Source organism: Rana temporaria, chromosome 3, assembly GCF_905171775.1.
Source record: "Rana temporaria chromosome 3, aRanTem1.1, whole genome shotgun sequence".
NCBI lineage: Eukaryota > Metazoa > Chordata > Amphibia > Anura > Ranidae > Rana > Rana temporaria.
The window spans coordinates 428,189,176-428,207,365 of record NC_053491.1 but is presented as its reverse complement, the minus strand read 5'-3'; the positions used below and the strand labels follow the sequence as shown (position 1 = coordinate 428,207,365).

The following is an 18,190-nucleotide window of genomic DNA, read 5'->3' as shown; positions in this document are numbered from 1 at the left end:
TGAGACTCACAAATTGATTATCTATTTATTTAACACAATCGTCCCTATTTTACCAAACAATCTGGTATTATGTTGTGTTTGTGTGCACTAAAATAAATTTGTGTGTACTCTGTCCTGAAAATTTGGGTTAGATAAACAGTTGCTCTAATACCCTGTCACAAAATGTCAATCAAATTTCAGAAGTAGTTTGATAAGAATGCTTCTTAACACCTTACCGTTGTTTTTCATTTGTGACAATTCCTCTGTAATGGTTATATCTGGGAAGGAAATACAGAACAAATATAAGTGGTGATAGAACCTATGTACAGTATGTGTAGCAACCCTGTATTTTAGTACAAGAAAAACTGCGCTAACCAGACAAAAAGAAATTAGGAAATGATGAACCAGAAAGCTGCAATTAGGTGGTATAAACACGTCCAGTAACGTCACTGCGCTCAATGTGAAGGAGGAAGGGCTCCTATAGTGCCGCCCGGCATTTGTTTTGACACGCTTTTATGAATTTATGTTTGTAAGTACAATATTCTATTTTTTAATACACTTGCCCAAATGTTATTCTGCTATGGTCCGCTCTTTTCAATTCATGATCCACGGACCCATAGGCGTGCGCACAGGGTGTGCCAGGTGTGCCCAGGCACACCCTAATCACCCTGTGCAGCACAGATTCCCCCTCTTGCTCTGGCTCCCATCTTTCCCCACACAGCGCTGACTCTCCTATCGGCTGTTGCTGCTGGGATGCTTTGGGAGTGGGGAAAGGGGCCAGTAAATATGTAAGTTACCGGCCCCTTCCCTTTCTGAATGCACATTGTGAGTGATCAGTAATGTGTGTTTGACCTTTGGGGTGCACACCCTAATGCAATAGGCTGCGCACACCTATGCACGGACCACATGTATGACAAGGGTGCAGCGTTCTCACGATCGGAGGATACACTGTTGAGGCTCCTGTTAACCCAGCGTTTAACCTGTGGACGGATACTACATTTTCACTGCTGATTTTACCTGTCAATGCAGTAAGCGGCTTTCTATGTCGTGGTGGTCTTCACGGATGTCAAGTTCACTGGGGTGTCATTTGTTTTGATTACGGATACCAAGGAGATTTATTCAGCACATTTTTGGGACATTATTTATTTAATTCAATTAGTTCACTTTATATTTATGTGGTTTAAATTCATATTTACATCTGATTTTCTATCTAGCCTTGGCTGTATTTTAGTGGGTGTCTAAATTTATCTTTTCTGGGTAATAGTTTGCTTGGGACAGTTGTCAGTTTCTCATTTGGTTTCTCTCTCGTGTTTCAAGGATAATTTTCCCTTCGTAACATGAAAATAATTATATAAAATACTCCAGCGCTAACAAGTATTTGCCCAGTGAAACTATATTGCTGCTGGCACAAAAAAAAATAGAATTCACACTTCACCTATATATTACAACATAAGAATAAAAAAACTGTGTCTGCGCAATAAAGTATTTACTATAATCCTCAAGGTTGTGAAATCAATAAAATTCAATTTGTGTAGAGTCCCAACAATTTGCAAATGCTTAATAAAGTGCTTTCTGTAAATTCTTTCCATAAATGGTGCAACCCAAAATTAGGACAACATATTTTTTTCTCGTCATTTCCACAACAAAGTTTATGACTGTATGAGTGATACTCACATTTAATAAACAGAAGACTTGTTAAGACGGCCAAAATAAGAAACATCAAGATTGAGAGAACCATCAGTATCCGTATGATTTTATTGTGGGTATTCTTGGCAGCTGAAATAAATATAGACACACGGTTAGTGAGTGCATCTGCACCTGATGTAGGACAACACTGTAGTGTAAATTTTCTTTGAAAAAGATTAGCTGGATGAACCTAGGAGTATCTGAGAGAGTTAGGACTCATACACATTGGCTTCAAGGGGGTACACATCCTTCATGTATGGGCAGGCAGATTGTACCCAAGTTGATCGATCAAACAACTTGGGTACTACCAGCATTTCAGATTTTTTTTATGTGATTTTTTCCAGCAGCTATAGCCACCAGCAGTAATCATGTGTGTTTTACCAGCCGGGGTGTCTCCTTGCGCCCCCCCCCCCTGTTGAAAGAACACCAAAGCTCCGCAGGAGGAAAGAAAATCGCACCAACTGTGGCCAGCTTTACAGCCCTGCTTTAGTTGTTTGCTTTGAACAAGGATGAGCTTGTGTTCAGTCCAAACCCATGTTCAGCTGAACCCAGAAGGATGCCCTCAGTTCTGTCCCAATGAGCTACAGCCGGGGCATTCTCTGCCTTGCAGCTGCACATACCCAGAGTGACTGGGATGTTTGTAAAGTCATTGACTTAAGATAGCCACATGACCATATGAGGTCAATGTCATTGACATAACGAGGCCATATGGCTATATTAAGCCAATGGTGTCACTAGCATCTCCGCCCCTTTGTGCATGTGCAGCTGTGGGGCAGGGAATGCTAATTTTGGATTTTGTGGTCATGGTTTTGCACCAAAGCCAGGTTCATCCCTAGTTTTTATATTTTGCATAAAACGCTATGCTAAGGGATTCTCTGTATTGAATCATTTGCCAGACTTTGTTTAGTGGGCTCCAGAGTGCTGTGACAGGGGTGTGGCGCAGAGAGCTATGCCTGTCTTGTTAGCTCACCAATCCCTGGTGACTTTATTATCAGAGGACTGGACCATTCTTTTACAAAACAGCTGTTCTAGAAGGGTCTTTTACTAGGGGGAAAATCCTAGGTAGGCAGACTGTGTGCCTGTTCAAGGGCCCCAGGGCTGGAGCCCCAGCCTAGAGGGTCTCCTGTTGGTTGGGTACCTGAAAGCTGTGCACCTAGTGGAGTAGAGAATTAGGCTGTGTTTTTGGATGTATCCTGAAGTTGCAGTTAGATAACTAAAACTGAGCAACACAAGAACCTCAGGTTTTGTTGAGAGTTACTCCAGTGATGTGCACTTGGAGCTGAACCCCAACCAGTGACTGCCTGCCCTGTCAAATTGTAGGATCTTTGATGTTACATTCTTGGGTTGTTCGACCTTCTCAGGCTGTAATAAAGTTGTTTATAGCATCTAAGGACATGACATAAATTTTAGCAAGATTCGTGTAAGTGTAGCGGACTGTAAATTTGTAGATTGCAATGATGTGATAATGCCTGTTGTGTTCCTATTTTCCTTCGTCCCCTTCCCATCCTCTTTCTTTTTGGGTTCAGGTGTTTGCATTCAGGCTTGAGACGCCATGGTTCACGACACTGGGGACAGTGTCTAATTTAGCAGGGGGAGTGTGTAGCGGCCTGCTCCTGTTGAACAGGCGCTGCTGTAAATTTAGAGGGGGCCCGAGTTGTTATTTGACTCAGACATGTGTAATTATGGGAAAATGTTGCCTCTGTTCCAGCCATGGTTGTGCTGGGAGTAACCACCATTGTTCGCCCGGGGGTGTTATTATCATCCCAGGCCAAGGGTGGCAGCAGCAGAGTCAGGGTGTATTGGGTGTCCCCCTCGACTCATCCCGCTGTGCATGCTGGGGAGGGGTACTTAAGGGACAAACGCCTCTGGACCGGGGTCGTCAGTCTGTCGTCCCACGCACCTCATGGCCCGTCTGACCGGGGGTGCGTGCTCCTGAAATCCTGGCTCCGGGACCACGTTGGTCCAGGGTTGTGGTTTATCTAAGTAGGCCCAGTAGTCAGACTGGGGCCTGCGCTTTCAAGGTGATCCTGTGCTGTTTGTCCTGCGGGAGGAAGCCACTTGATGAAGGAAGCCAGGGGACGACCTATCCTGGAGAGGACCATGCAAGAAGCTGGTATCTTGGGAGAAGGCCTGGAAACTTCATCGAAGGATGCACCATACACTGAGAGGCTTGATGGTGATCGCCTGTCAGATTTGAGTTCTACGAAGTTAGTCTGGAGAGATCCGGGTGCTGAATCCTGTGTTAGGGGATTCTGGTTTGAAAGTGTCTCCTCATTGGATTGGATTGGAATAAATGCTTATAGAGCGCCGAATGCAAGTTGTGAAACTCGCGTCTAAGCGATTATAAGGGAAGGTCTGTGGCTGAGACTGTACTTTATTCCAATGCGCCATTCCGTCTGCTAGGCCAGTGAGAGGGACCTATCCGGGTGAGCAATACCTACTCTGGCTAGAGTGGCGACGAGAATTGTTTGCTGGAAGCAGGGGTGTTTCCTAATTGACATTATGTACCTGAACCTATCTACCTATTTACCCTTCCACCCCTCCACCAATATCTTCTTTTCTAACCAAATTCTGCAAATAAATCTAAGAAAAAGAAGTGTAAAGTGTGGACATTGAACTTTTTCAACTCTCTTCTACTACCCTGGATGGCGAGAAAATAGAGGTAACATGCCGCCCGAAATATTCAGCAGCTCCTCCAGCGGTAGTGCTACATAAGTATGGGCACTGTACAGTGAGAACTCAGGAAGGTCCTATCCTTCCACTTATATTGAGGCTTGGATCTCCTGGTTGCTACAAAGAAACTGGCTATAAACTACCAGGAGAAGATCATCCTATGTGCTGCCCTGCCTTCCAAAAACAAGGTTACACTTATTATAATTTAAAATGAATCACTGCGCTAGTACTAATAAAGCAGCTGACATAAATTGTATGGTAACAATAAATAACAAAAGGATGAATATATGCAGCGCTAAAAATATGAAATTATAAAGTAAGAGTCCATTGGGGACTTTATGTCATGGTAAACGTTTAAAGGGTACATCCTTTATGGCCATACACAGGTTTGACCCTCATTGGAGAGATATCAAAGATGGAGACCTGGTGGATTTTTTCTTTAAAATCTTATAGACCATTTGGCTTAAATATAGAATGGAATGTTAATTCTTTTTTTAACAATAGTTGAATCCCTAGACTATCCCTCTTCGGCTTAATTGTTATGCATTTGTTTTAAAATGTTTTGCATTACATGTTTTGAACCACTAGATGGCAGCATTGCTTTTATTCCACAATTGGTCTTTGATCAGGCCGTTTGTGGAATTATTATTTTTTTAAACCTAATTTCATCTTTTCAGATGCTCTAATTGCTTGTATTTGCTATATCTATATGTTTCCAATTGGCCCGGTTCTTTATTTCTTACCCTCTCTCAGAAACCAGATTAGTTTATTGAATAATATTTTCTATCCGGTCTCCTTAAACATTGCCCCGTGGGTGTGTTTAGCCTTGTATGTCCTAGCTGTGGTGTAAACATCTGGCTGTGATGCGGTTCCGCTTCAGTTGGATGAGAGAGAAGTTTGGAGTGCAGGGGGGAAGAGTTCTTTTTATCTTGCCCCCCCCCCCTTTATAAAGAGGATATGACAAGCTTTGACCTCACCCCTGACGAAGTTCCTATTGGACAAAACGCTGCGTAGGGTGGAGCTCTGACGTCACAGCGCTGTACGCGCCAACTTCAGCCATCTTTGTGGTTGGAAACAATTGATACCTATGACAGACTGTAGCTTCTGGCATTTGGACTTTGGATTTACCATATGTTGAGACTACAAGACCATCTACGGTGAATTGGTGCCATGGATGTATAATGCCCGTTTGACCACCTGTAATTCACTGGTCCATTTTCCTTCAAGAGGCCCAGTGTGTTGGTGTTCGGTGGAGGATATATATCTCATACTCACCTTATTGTGTCCCTGTTTACACCATGGGTGGGTGGTTCCAGTCTTCTCCCTGAACAAGGACTTTGTTTCAACACAATGGACTCTTACTTTTTAATTTTATGCTTTTAGCGCTGCATATATTTAGCGTTGCACTTATATCTGCGCTAGAAACAAAACACTGTATTTTACTGAATGGTTCCACAGTGAAAAGCGGTTATGCTTTACACAGTGGAACATCATCATGATTATAGCCATAAAAATTAGTGTTTTGTGCCAAATAAAATGTTTTCTTTGCAAGCCCCTTGCTCCTCCCCAAAATAAATGGCCCACAGGTTGTTTGATATGACTTTTAGGGTCAATATATCACCGCTATACATGTTAGCAGAAGATAAATGTCCTATAAATTTGTGCATATTTCTTTAGTACTCAATGTTAGAAAATAATTACACCTTATAGTAATAAATTACCTCCATGGTTTGGATGATACTCTATCTTCTGTGCGTTAAAATCTTGCATATTGACATATGTAATATCATCAGAAGAGTTCCCTGGAGACAAGCATGAATTTTAACATGGCTTTGCAAAGGTGAACACATGAAAGTAAGATAATCTAATTTTCCTGGTAGCAGTGGAAGAAGCCACTGCTGGGTCTGCCCATAAGGGGGTCCTGCATTCTATGCATTAAGATAAAAAAACTTCTGTGGGTAGCAGCCATCCCAGCACCCGCTAATACTTACCTGAGCCCCATCTCTCTCCAGCGATGTCCACGAGTGTCTTAGCCATCCTGATTGGCTGAGACACAGCAGCAGCCCCATTGGCTCCCGCGGCTGTCAATTAAAGTCAGTTGGTCAATCAGGAGAGAGAAGGGACGGAGCCGGGCCACAGCTCCATGTCTGAATGGACACACAGAGATGCAGCTCGGCTTGGGTGCCCCCATAGCAAGCTACTTGTTGTGGGGGCACTCGACAGGAGGGAGGGGCCAGGAGCAGCACAGAGAGGTTTACTATGGACATAGCTCACATCTGTGCATTTTAACCACTTAAAGCGGGAGTTCACCCAATTTGTTTTTTTTTTCTCTTCTCCCCTTAGGCCCCGTACACACGACCAAACATGTATGCTGAAACTGGTCCGCGGGCCAGTTTCAGCATACATGTTTGGTCATGTGTAGGCGCGAGCGGGCCAAATTCCAGCAAACATTTGCCCGCCGGGCCTTTTCCCAGCGGGCAAATATTCGTGGACGTGTTTTAAAACCGTCCGCTGGAATCCTGCCCGCTCGGACATGTACGGTCGTCAGTACAGACCTACCGTACATGTCCAGGCGCCCGCCGTCCCTCGACGCATGCGTGGAAGCCTTTAAATGGCAGGCCCGCCCACGTCTCTGCGTCATCGTTGCGTCATCGTCGCGGCGACGACGCAGACACGCCCCGCGTATTGTTTACGCGCGGACTTCTGTACGATGGTGTGTACAACCATCGTACAGAAGCCCTCTGGCAGACATGTACGGTGAAAACGGTCCGACGGACCGCTTTCACCGTACATGTTTGTTCGTGAGTACCCGGCCTTAGATTCCTGCTCGTTTTGTGTAGGGGAATCGGCTATTTGTTTTAAAATATGATCCGTACTTACCCGTTTTCGAGATGCATCTTCTCCGTCGCTTCCGGGTATGGGTCTTCGGGAGCGGGCGTTCCTTCTTGATTGACAGTCTTCCGAGAGGCTTCCGACGGTCGCATCCATCGCGTCACTCGTAGCCGAAAGAAGCCGAACGTCGGTGCGGCTCTATACTGCGCCTGCGCACCGACGTTCGGCTTCTTTCGGAAAATCGTGACGCGATGGATGCGACCGTCGGAAGCCTCTCGGAAGACTGTCAATCAAGAAGGAACGCCCAGTCCCGCAGCCCATACCCGGAAGCGACGGAGAAGATGCATCTCGTAAACGGTAAGTATGGCTCATATTTTAAAACATCTAGCCGATTCCCCTAGACAAAACGAGCAGGAATCTAAGGGAAAAAAGTAATATATACGGGTGAACCTCCGCTTTAACCCCCGGACCATATTGCTGGTCAAAGACCAGAGCACTTTTTGCGATTCGGCACTGCGTCGCTTTAACTGACAACTGCGCGGTCGCGCGACGTGGCTCCCAAACAAAATTGGCGTCATTTTTTCCCCACAAATAGAGCTTTCTTTTGGTGGTATTTGATCACCTCTGCGGTTATTTGTTTTTATAAACAAAAATAGAGCGACAATTTAAAAAATATATATATTTTTTACTTTTTGCTATAATAAATATCCCCCAAAAATATATAAAAAAAAAATAATTTCCTCAGTTTAGGCCGATATGTATTCTTCTACATATTTTTCATAAAAAAATTGATTGGTTTGCGCAAAAGTTATAGCGTTTACAAAATAGGGGGTATTTTTATGGCATTTTTATTAATATTTTTTTTTACTAGTAATGGCGGCGATCAGCGATTTTTTTCGGTACTGTGACATTATGGCGGACACTTCGGACACTTTTGACACATTTTTGGGACCATTGGCATTTTTAAAGCGATCAGTGCTATAAAAATGCATTGGATTACTATAAAAATGCCACTGGCAGTGAAGGGGTTGACACTAGGGGGCGGGAAAGGGGTTAAGTATGTTCCCTGGGTGTGTTCTAACTGTAGGGGGTGGCCTTACTAGGGGAAATCACTGATCTTCTGTTTATATATTGTATGAACAGAAGATCAGCATTTCCCCCCCTGACAGGACCAGGAGCTGTGTGCTTACACACCCAGCTCCCGGTCCCCGCTATGTAACGAGCGATCGCGTGTGCCCGGCGGCGATCGCGCCCACCGGGCACGCGCATAGGTGTTGGGGGCACGCGCCCCTAGTGGCCTGCACGAGAGCCGACGTATAGCTACGGGCTCTCGCGCAGGGGAGCCGACCTGCCGCCGTAAAATGACGGTGGCTGGTCGGCAAGTAGTTAAGGAAAGGGCCAGGGACTTTTTTTCAGGGTTTTGGTTCCATAAACTTCAAAAATGGATCAAAAATGTGTATTAAAAAAACACAAAATTCTGGTCTTCTGTGTGTCCCCCCTACTCACCTACACTCAATGGGAGACAGATCCTTTTCCTGCTATATCACAAAACTCTGGAATTCATATTCAAAGAACATCAGAGAGTCATCTTCTCTCAACTCAAATCAAAAAACTTTTCTTTAGACAAGCTTTCCCTTTTTCGCCTTTATTTTACCCTGTGTATTTGTGTTTTATTTCCTAAAGGGGCACTGTCAGCATTAATATCTAAAAAGTAAGGCTTTGGGACATCAGTGAAGTCAAATGGGGTTTCTGGCCATCATATTTCAGGTCAATTATTGATTTGACAATACAACAGGAGGCAGATTTTTGTAGGAATAAGAAAATAATCTTCTTGACCACCTTCAGCCTGTTTTTAGAAATTATTAAATTAATGTTTATCAAAGATTAGTTCCCCAACAATGTTGCTAACTAACCTTATGCGCCACAGAATCTTATAATGAGTAGATAGAAAATAAAATCACCTGGTATATTCCTAAGGCTAGGATACATAAGTCTGTCAGGTCACTGTACAATCCTGTCACATTGCGGGACAAAATAACTTCCATACACAGGTACAGCAACTGCATCGTTATGGGCTGGACAAGACAAGATGGCTGAAGATGCCAAACTCAAAAGAAAATAAGGCATAGATATCAACAGCAGGTAATTAATAATCTTTTTCATACTTTTGGAAAGCTGCATAGTCACCTAAATATTAGAAGGATGAGAAAACCAGATTGGGTACATTAGGATTCAACATAGACATGCATGTTTTGCTCATTTGGCGATCCAATATTTCCAGTGGTCACAGTGAATCAGGAACATTACAACTAGGGCCTGACGGCTTTTAGCAGAAAGACTGCCTTAAAGTACTTACAGTGCTTTTTAGCTGTAACCTGCCAAACTTTATGGCAAGTTTTCTCAAGTTCTAAAGTATTATTTGATCCTGTTTGGATCCATCCTGCTATTGCTAATCAGCATTGTTTGACAGTTTGCCCACCACTTTTTGACCGTACTGGTAGGGGCTATGTGATTGAGCTGCTGGTGCCCGGCATGTTTAGCTGCTTATTCATTCATAATAGTAAAAGATCATTCAGCACTCCAGGGCTATGTGATCTATCTGCAGGGACTGTGTATGTTTATATACAGTGCTTTGAAAAATGATTCATACCCCTTGACATTTTCCACATTTTGTCATGTTACAACCAAAAACTTAAATTTATTTCATTGTGATTTTATGTGATAGACACAAAGTGGCACATAATTAAAAACACATGAATATGCTTTGATCTAAACCATTCCATTGTAGCTCTGGCTGTATGTTTAGAGTCGTTGTCCTGCTGGAAGGTGAACCCTTGCCCCAGTCTCAAGTCTTTTGCAGACTCTGAGGTCCCGTACAGACGAGGGGACATGTCTGATGAAAACAGTCCGCGGACCGTTTTCATCGGACATGTCCGCTCGGAGATTTCGGTCTGATGGCTGTACACACCATCAAACCGAAATCCCCGCGGACAGAGAACGCGGTGACGTAGATCACACCGACATTCTCTATCGCGCGAGTTCAATGCTTCTACGCATGCGTCGAATCAATTCGACGCATGTGCGGGATTTCGGTCCGCTAGTTAGACGTACTAACCAGCGGACATGTCCGACGGACAGCTCTCCAGCGGACAAGTTTCCTAGCATGCTAAGAAACTTTAGTCCGCTGGAAATCTGTCCGCTAGCCTGTACACACGATCGGATCTGTCCTCTGAAACTGGTCCGTGAACCAGTTTCAGCGGACATGTCCGGTCGTGTGTACGAGGCCTAACAGGTTTTCTTCTAAGATTGCCCTGTATTTGGCTCCATCAATCTTCCCATCAACTCTGACCAGCTTCCCTGTCCCAGCTGAAGAAAAGCATCCCCACATGATGTTGCCACCACCATGTTTCACGGTGGGGATGGTGTGTTCAGGGCAATGTGCAGTTAGTTTTCCACCTCACATAGTGTTTTGCTTTTAGGCCAAAAAGTTACATTTTGGTCTCATCTGACCAGAGCACCTTCTTCCACATTTTTGCTGTGTCCCCCACATGGCTCCTCGCAACCTGCAAACAAGACTTATGGCTTTTTTTGAACAATGGCTTTCTTCTTGCCACTCTTCCATAAAGGCCAGATTTGTGGAGAGCACAACTAATAGTTGTCCTGTGGACAGATTCTCCCAGCTGAGCTGTGGATCTCTGCAGCTCCTCCAGATTTACCATGGGCCTCTTGGCTGCTTCTCTGCTTCTCTGATTAATGCTCTCCTTGCCTGGCCTGTCAGTTTAGGTGGACAACCATATCTTAGTAGGTTTGCAGTTGTGCCATACTCTTTCCATTTTTGGATAATGGATTGAACAGTGCTTCGTCAGATGTTCAAAGCTTGGGATATTTGTTTTATAACCTCAGGCCGCGTACACACGGTCGGACAAAACCGATGAAAACGGACTGAAGTTCAGTTTCATCGGTCCAAACCGACCGTGTGTGGGCCCCATCGGTCCGTTATCCTTTGGTCGAAAAATGAAGAACTTGCTTTAAAATTGAACCGATGGACGCCTAACCAATCGGTCAAAACCGACGGTTAGTACGCAAAAGCATTGGTTCAAAACCCGCGCATGCTCAGAATTAAGTTGATGCATGCTTTGAAGCATTGAACTTCATTTTTCTCAGCACGTCGTTGTGTTTTACGTCACCGCGTTGGACTCGATTGTTTTTTTAACTGATGGTGTGTAGGCACATCAGACCATCAGTCAGCTTCATCGGTTAACCGATGGACCGACCGTGATCGATGGACCGACCGTGTGTACGCGGCCTAACCCTTCTTTAGAGTTGAAAATGTATTTATTGGTAGCGTAATAAACAATACATAAAGAGAAAAAGAAAAATATAAAAGGAAACAATAATCAATGGTACATAAAAGTGACAGTCGTGATCAGACACGTAACCTGAGTAAGCCCAATGGCTATCGCCCATAGCATAACTCCTGATGTCTTGTAAAAAATAATGAACATCATCGGCCGTCCTTAAGAGCAAAAAACGACTCCCGTCAGGAGGGTGTCATTGTTTCCGATCAGGTAACATATGGAAAATTCAAAGTAAATAAAAAAGAAAAAGAGAAGAGATGAACGACCCAAAGAAGGTCATGGAAAGGGAAAAAGAGGAAAGGAAAGAAGATAGAGCAGAAAAGGGCAGGAAACAGTGGGGAAAGAGCACGAGGGCTGCTGTGAAAACATTTGCAGGGTAGGGTCATAGGAGGACAGTGGGGAGGGACATCTGGAGGTATATGCCTCGACCAGCCCAGTAATAGGGTCACAAGTTAGGATGATCGTTTTGGGAGTGGTAACATATTGGTGAGAGTATCAGAGGTGGAGAAGTGGAGCCAAACAGACCACAGCCTAACCCTTCTTTAAATGTCTCAACAACTTTATCCCTGACCTGTCTGGTGTGTTCCTTGGCCTTCGTGTTGCTGTTTGTTCACTAAGGTTCTCTAACAAACCTCAGAGGGCTTCACAGAACAGCTGTATTTATACTGAGATTAAATTACACACAGGTGGACTCTATTTACTAATTATGAAATAAACATGGTTGTGTGCTTCTGCTTAAAAATACCACATCCCTAATATGGATAGAAAAATTAATCTTTCCTCAGAAAAATTGGGACTTTTTAGGCTCAAGGAATGTGCAAAGGTCAGGCATATTAGTATTAAATATATTGTATTTATTGGTATCAAAAAAGTATTTAAAATACTTTGATACCAAAAAATAAAAAATAATTAATACCATTATGCCTGACCTTTGCACATTCCTTGAGCCTAAAAAGTCCCAATTTTTCTGAGGGGAAGTTTCGTTCTCTATTTACTAATTAGGTAACTTCTGAAGGCAATTGATTTCACTATATTTTAGTTAGGAGTCAATATGCCCTCGTTCATACTGGAGCGATTTGCATGCCAAATCGGTGGCAAATGCCGGAAATGGTAGTTGCTGTACTATTTTTGGTGACTTTGGGGTGTGATTTCCATTGACATCTGTGAGCAACCTGCACAGATGTCTCTGAAATCCCTCCCGAAGTCGGGACTGACATGAGTGAATGAAATCGTGCGAGTTCAGCTGATCTTGCACAATTTCATTCCCTCTATCAGTGTGAACCTAGGCTAGAGGGGGTTGCATACAAATGCACGTCACACGTTTCAAAAAAAAAAATTATCATTTTGCTTCCACTTCACAATTATGTGCCACTTTGTGTTAGTCTATCACATAAAATTCCAATAAAATACATTTACATTTTTGGTTGTAGCATGACAAAATAGAGGTGCTTTTAATCCAAAACAGGAACACCGATCAGAACATGATGTGCTAAATACAACTGAGAGTAATTCTTTAGGGATTTGATGGGCACTAAATTGGCGCTGAGAGTTATAGAAGCTCCTTTAAACTATCCTAGACCTGTTCTTTTGCCAAAAATGCAGTCAATAGTCCTTATTTTATGTTTTTTTTTGTGCAAGCACTGCAGAGTGGGAAATATAATACACAGAGGACCCTTGTTTTTCAACAGACTTTGCCTGGCATTTTGCCAGGCAACAGACTTTGAGCATACTACATATGGATAAGAAGCCATATTGAGGCATCAGGTAGTCGTACTCATCAGTCTGCAGATATTGTATGCCACAACTCCTTCACTATTTATGATATCCTGGGGATTACCGGGCTAACAAAAAGTGAAATACACAACACAACAAAAAATAGCTTTCTATATGTGAAATATATCGCTGAAAATTTGATATTATTGGTGGGCGTCCGTCGGCACTACCACTGGCAGTACCTTATCTCTTAAGGTTGCACACATTTTATGTGTAAGTCAAATTTATGACTGCATATACTCTTGCCCTGACGAAGGTGCTTGAATTAGAAACATAATTTTTACATTTGTTATAAATATTTTGTCTATGTACTTATGTGTGGAGTTATGCCTATAAAGTCCCAACCTAGGGGTCCCCTTTTTTCTCTCATTTACACTGGGATGTGGCGACAACTCACTGATCTGGCATGGTAAAATCCTTATTTTTCTATGTTTTAAATAATAATGGTCAAGTATACTAAAAAAGTAAAAATATAAAACACTAAATTAAATCAAACGACCTACCCTAAATACACCACCCCAAAAATTAGGGAAATAAAGGGTAGATTGATTTTTATTTTCAGGCAACTATTGCTAAAGCAGCTTAATGAGTGAATGTTTCTCTTTCAAGGAAATGCTGCCACCAGGAAAATTGGTAATTTTGCAGTGGTATCACTTTCTCCTAAATAACTCCACATATCACTAGTAAAGAACCAGTAATGCAGGTACTGTACTTGTCACATTAAGGTGTTTATTAAGGTTGTCTACCTCCTTCAATATGCATAAATTAAATATATATGGATTACCTGAGTTCACCCTCAGATCTTCAGTTCTCCTCATTGTACCAAGCTGACAAACAGGACTCTGAGCAATCTGTGTCTAAATAAGAAGTTGCATGGCACTGTATTTACATTTTAGGGAACTAAAAGCAAGGGCAAGGCATTAAGAAACTTAACCAATAACAAAAAGGGATTTGTATTTATTTTAAATATCATATCAAGAAAGGCAAATAAAGCAATGAGATTAATAAATAAAGCAGTGATCCTAACATTTGATTACTCAATGATATATTTTAGTAGTCTGGGCCTCATTTATCAAATCATCTAAAAAAAAGAACAAGCAATAGAAAAAACTATCTGGATCGTATGTCCAAAGCTTTACATAAGTATGACGCATTTCGAATACTTAGATTCGTCCTCAGGAAGCTGCCGGTGTACCCCTTGAATGGCTATTTATGCCCTAAATCTTACTGTGTCCAATTGCTTGATTACTCCTATCAATTGGAGTAAGATTTAGGGCATAAATAGCCATTCAAGAGGTACACCGGCAGCTTCCTGAGGACGAATCTAAGTATTCGAAACGCGCTGAGGCGCGGGGGTACCACACATCTTTTTCACGCCACACGATTCTTGACCCCTGGAACGATACTGCACAGGCATTTTCGTCCGCTGGAACGCACCACGGTTGAGGCTTGGAACGCACGCCGGGAAGGTAGCAGTGACGCTGGACAGGCTAGTGCAGGCTTGGGCACAGGAACATGTGAGTGTAAAATTCGTTTTTAATGTTTCATGAATAAAACTTGTTAAAACGTACTACACCATATGGGCCTTTTTTCTTCTTGGGAGTATACGAGAACCCATAGAGAGTTGGAGCGCAGAGATTCGGGAACCAGAAGAGGAAACCGTACACCATATGATTATATGCAGTTTACCTTTTTGAATCTGGTGAGCGCATAGCGCAATAGGAGGTGGTGGTGACACTATAAGGTGGCAAAGTCACAAATTTTTTTTTGCAGCAAGGCACAAATTCCTGCACTTACTGGAGGCACGCTTTTTGAGGACATTGTATTAATGCACGACTGCACTGGACTATTTAGTGTATTTATAGTTCCGTATTTTGATTAATAGCGCAGACGCGCTTAAGAGTTTGCAGGGGAGAAGGGGTTCATATATTTTGTGTTTTATATAATTTTTACATTTTGTTTCTATATATGTGAATGTATCACAGATTTAGAGATAACGATTCACAAGAGCTGGTGTATGAATGTCACGGATATATACATATTCATTTATAATTTAAGGTCAGCGCAGGAGTACAAACTGTACGAATACACTTTAATATTTTGCACAACTGCACCACCTGGTGGAGTACACCACAACTGCAGCAGACCAAATAATTTAATTTATATTAACACGAAATATTTAATATTTATTTGCGCCGGTACAACCACTCACAACCAAGGCAAAAACTTTACACATAAATGATACCCTCTGGATGGCTCTGCATTGCATAGGCCCCTGCTGTAGTGGACACTGGCCCATGTATATCACCAGGAGTGTTACCGCCTATGATGATGGTACTTTCAGTCTCTGCACTGAGATTTTCTAGATCAGAGGGCAACAATCCAAGTGCCAGCAGACTGAAAGTGATTGCTTCATTTAACTCTGTAATTAACCCTTTTACACATACAAAGAGTAGTGCGGCCACATGGTTTAAAGGAAACAAGTACTGTTTACAGTGTCCATTACTGTAATTCTAACCTTTAAAAATCAACAGATGTCTGTAGCACTTACTGCCACGACAGACAGGGATGAAATAGAACTCCAAAAACAAAAAAGGGCAAGGCGCAAACACATGGTGCATTACCCGAATAAAAAGGTGTTTGAATAAAAAACAATTAAACCAATAAAATGTATACTCACAAAGGTACAGAGGTAAACAGCATGTAAATTGGAGGAAGCCATGAGGTATAAAGTACAGATGCTTCAACAACCTCAAATTACAAGCACATTGACGCATTTTGGGGACGCAGCCCCTTCCTCAGAGCTGTGATCTGAGGAAGTAGGAGCACCCCCTGAAACGCATCAGCGAGCCTGTAACGTGAGGTTGTTGAAGCATCTGCACTTTATACCAATAAATATTGACTCTAAACTAGTAACCTTTAGTAATATTTAATAATGTGCCTGCTATTTCTGTAGGCCATTGTTGCCTCTCTTGAAGCCTGCCTGAAAAATTCCATGGCCTTGTTCTTGGTGTCGAACAAACAATCCAATGGCAACTGTATAAGAAGGGATTTATCCCCCACTTCTAAAAGATAACCTCTTACTTCCTGTTTTCTTTTAGCCAAGATATAAAACCAAATATCCCCAATGGGCCACAGGCAGCAGAAGATGATCAGAAAAAAAAGTTATAACCATTTCCTACTACACCTAAAAAAAAAAAAGTTTTGGCCATTAGATACAATTTAATTTTTTATTTTAAATGGACAGTTTTAACAGTGGAGATTAAAACATCAAAAGTTGTTGGATATCTCATTCCAAACCATAAGCATTAATATAGAATTGCCCCATTCCCTCCCTTTGCAGCTATAACAGGTTTCATTCTTCTTCGGAGGCTTTCTGCAAGAATTTGGAGCGTGTCTGGAAATTTGTACTCCTTTTGCCAAAAAAGCAGTCGAGAAGTCAGATACTGTTGTTCAACGACAAGACAATCCACATTCCAATCTATCCCAAAGATGCTCATTAGGGTTGAGATTAAGGATCTGTGCAGAATACTTGAGTTCCTCCACAGTAAACTCATCAGACCATGTCTTATTTTTTAGAACAGGCTTTGTGTACAGAGGCACAGTAAAGCTGGAACAGAAAAAGGGCCTTCCACAAACTGTTTGCACGTGGTAGAATGCATAGAACCGTCTTAAAGCCGAGTTCCAGTCTTTAACCACTTCCCTACCGGCCCATAGTAAAATGACGTCCACAAAGAACTTCTGCCGTTCAGAGTGGACGTCATGTGACGTCCTGGGCTTTCCGGGTGGATATCTGAATGATGCCTGCAGCTAGAGGCATCATTCAGATATCCTTCTAAACTGCCGGCGATTCTGCACAACGTAAGAACGATCATAGCGGCTGTTCCGCCGCTAGATCGTTCTTACAGGCGGCGGGAGGGGACATCCCCCCCCTCCCGCTGCCATCCGGTGCTTCTCCGGGCTCTCCCGTGCCATCGGGGGCCCGGAGAACGAATCGTCCGGCGCTCGCAGGAAGCATAGAGATGACTGGTGACCAGATGGTCACCAGTCATCTCTATGACCGTCGGAGGACCCGGGCGCGATGTGATGACGTCACGCCCGGGTCCCCGTAAGTAAACAAAGCCGCGATTGCGGCTGCTAAGCAACCACAAGCATGAGATCGGTGAATTTTTTTTCACCGATTTCATGCTTTCCAGCCTGGAGGAGAGATGTGGGGTCTTATTGACCCCGCATCTCTCCATAAAGAGTACCTGTCACACACATTCCTATTACAAGGGATGTTTACATTCCTTGTAATAGGAATAAAAGTGATAAAAAAAAAAAAAAAATTAAAAAAAAAAGTGTAAAAAAAGAAATAAATATATAAAAAAAAAAAAGAAATAAAAATTAATTTTTTTAACGCCCCTGTCCCCGGTAGCTTGCGCGCAGAAGCGAACGCACACGCAAGTCCCGCCGACATATGTAAACGCCGTTTAAACCACATATGTGAGGTATCGCCGCGTGCGTTAGAGTGCCAGCAACAATTCTAGCACTAGATCTCCTCTGTAAATCTAAACTGGTAACCTGTAAAAAAATTCAAATCGTTGCCTATGGAGATTTTTAAGTACCGAAGTTTGGCGCCATTCCATGAGTGTGCGCAATTTTAAAGCGTGACATGTTAGGTATCTATTTACTCGGTGTAACATCATATTTCATATTTTACAAAAAAATTGGGCTAACTTTACTGTTTTTAAATTTTTTTAATTCATGAAACAATTTTTTTCCCAAAAAAAGGCGTTTGAAAAATTATTGCGCAAATACCGTGCAAGATAAAAGGTTTCAATGACCGTCGTTTTATTCCCTAGGGTGTCTGCTAAAAAAACATATATAATGTTTGGGGGTTCTGCGTA

General features: G+C 42.6%; 1 protein-coding gene across 2 annotated transcripts in view; it reads right to left on the bottom strand.

Moving 5' to 3' along the window:
- LOC120933210 (hepatic lectin-like) overlaps positions 1 to 14,176 on the bottom strand; it is a 40,676-nt gene extending 26,500 nt beyond the window's left edge. Inside the window, exons 1-4 of one of the 2 annotated variants that reach the window (XM_040346290.1) lie at positions 14,086 to 14,176; positions 6,060 to 6,140; positions 1,654 to 1,755; positions 216 to 257 (exon numbers count right to left, since the gene is read on the bottom strand). In XM_040346290.1, coding sequence (XP_040202224.1) covers positions 216 to 257; positions 1,654 to 1,755; positions 6,060 to 6,140; positions 14,086 to 14,119 — 259 coding nt within the window. In that variant the 5' untranslated portion in view covers positions 14,120 to 14,176. The remainder of the gene's footprint in view (positions 1 to 215; positions 258 to 1,653; positions 1,756 to 6,059; positions 6,141 to 14,085) is intronic. The other variant, XM_040346291.1, reaches the window with a different exon arrangement.
- Positions 14,177 to 18,190: the final 4,014 nt, after the last annotated feature.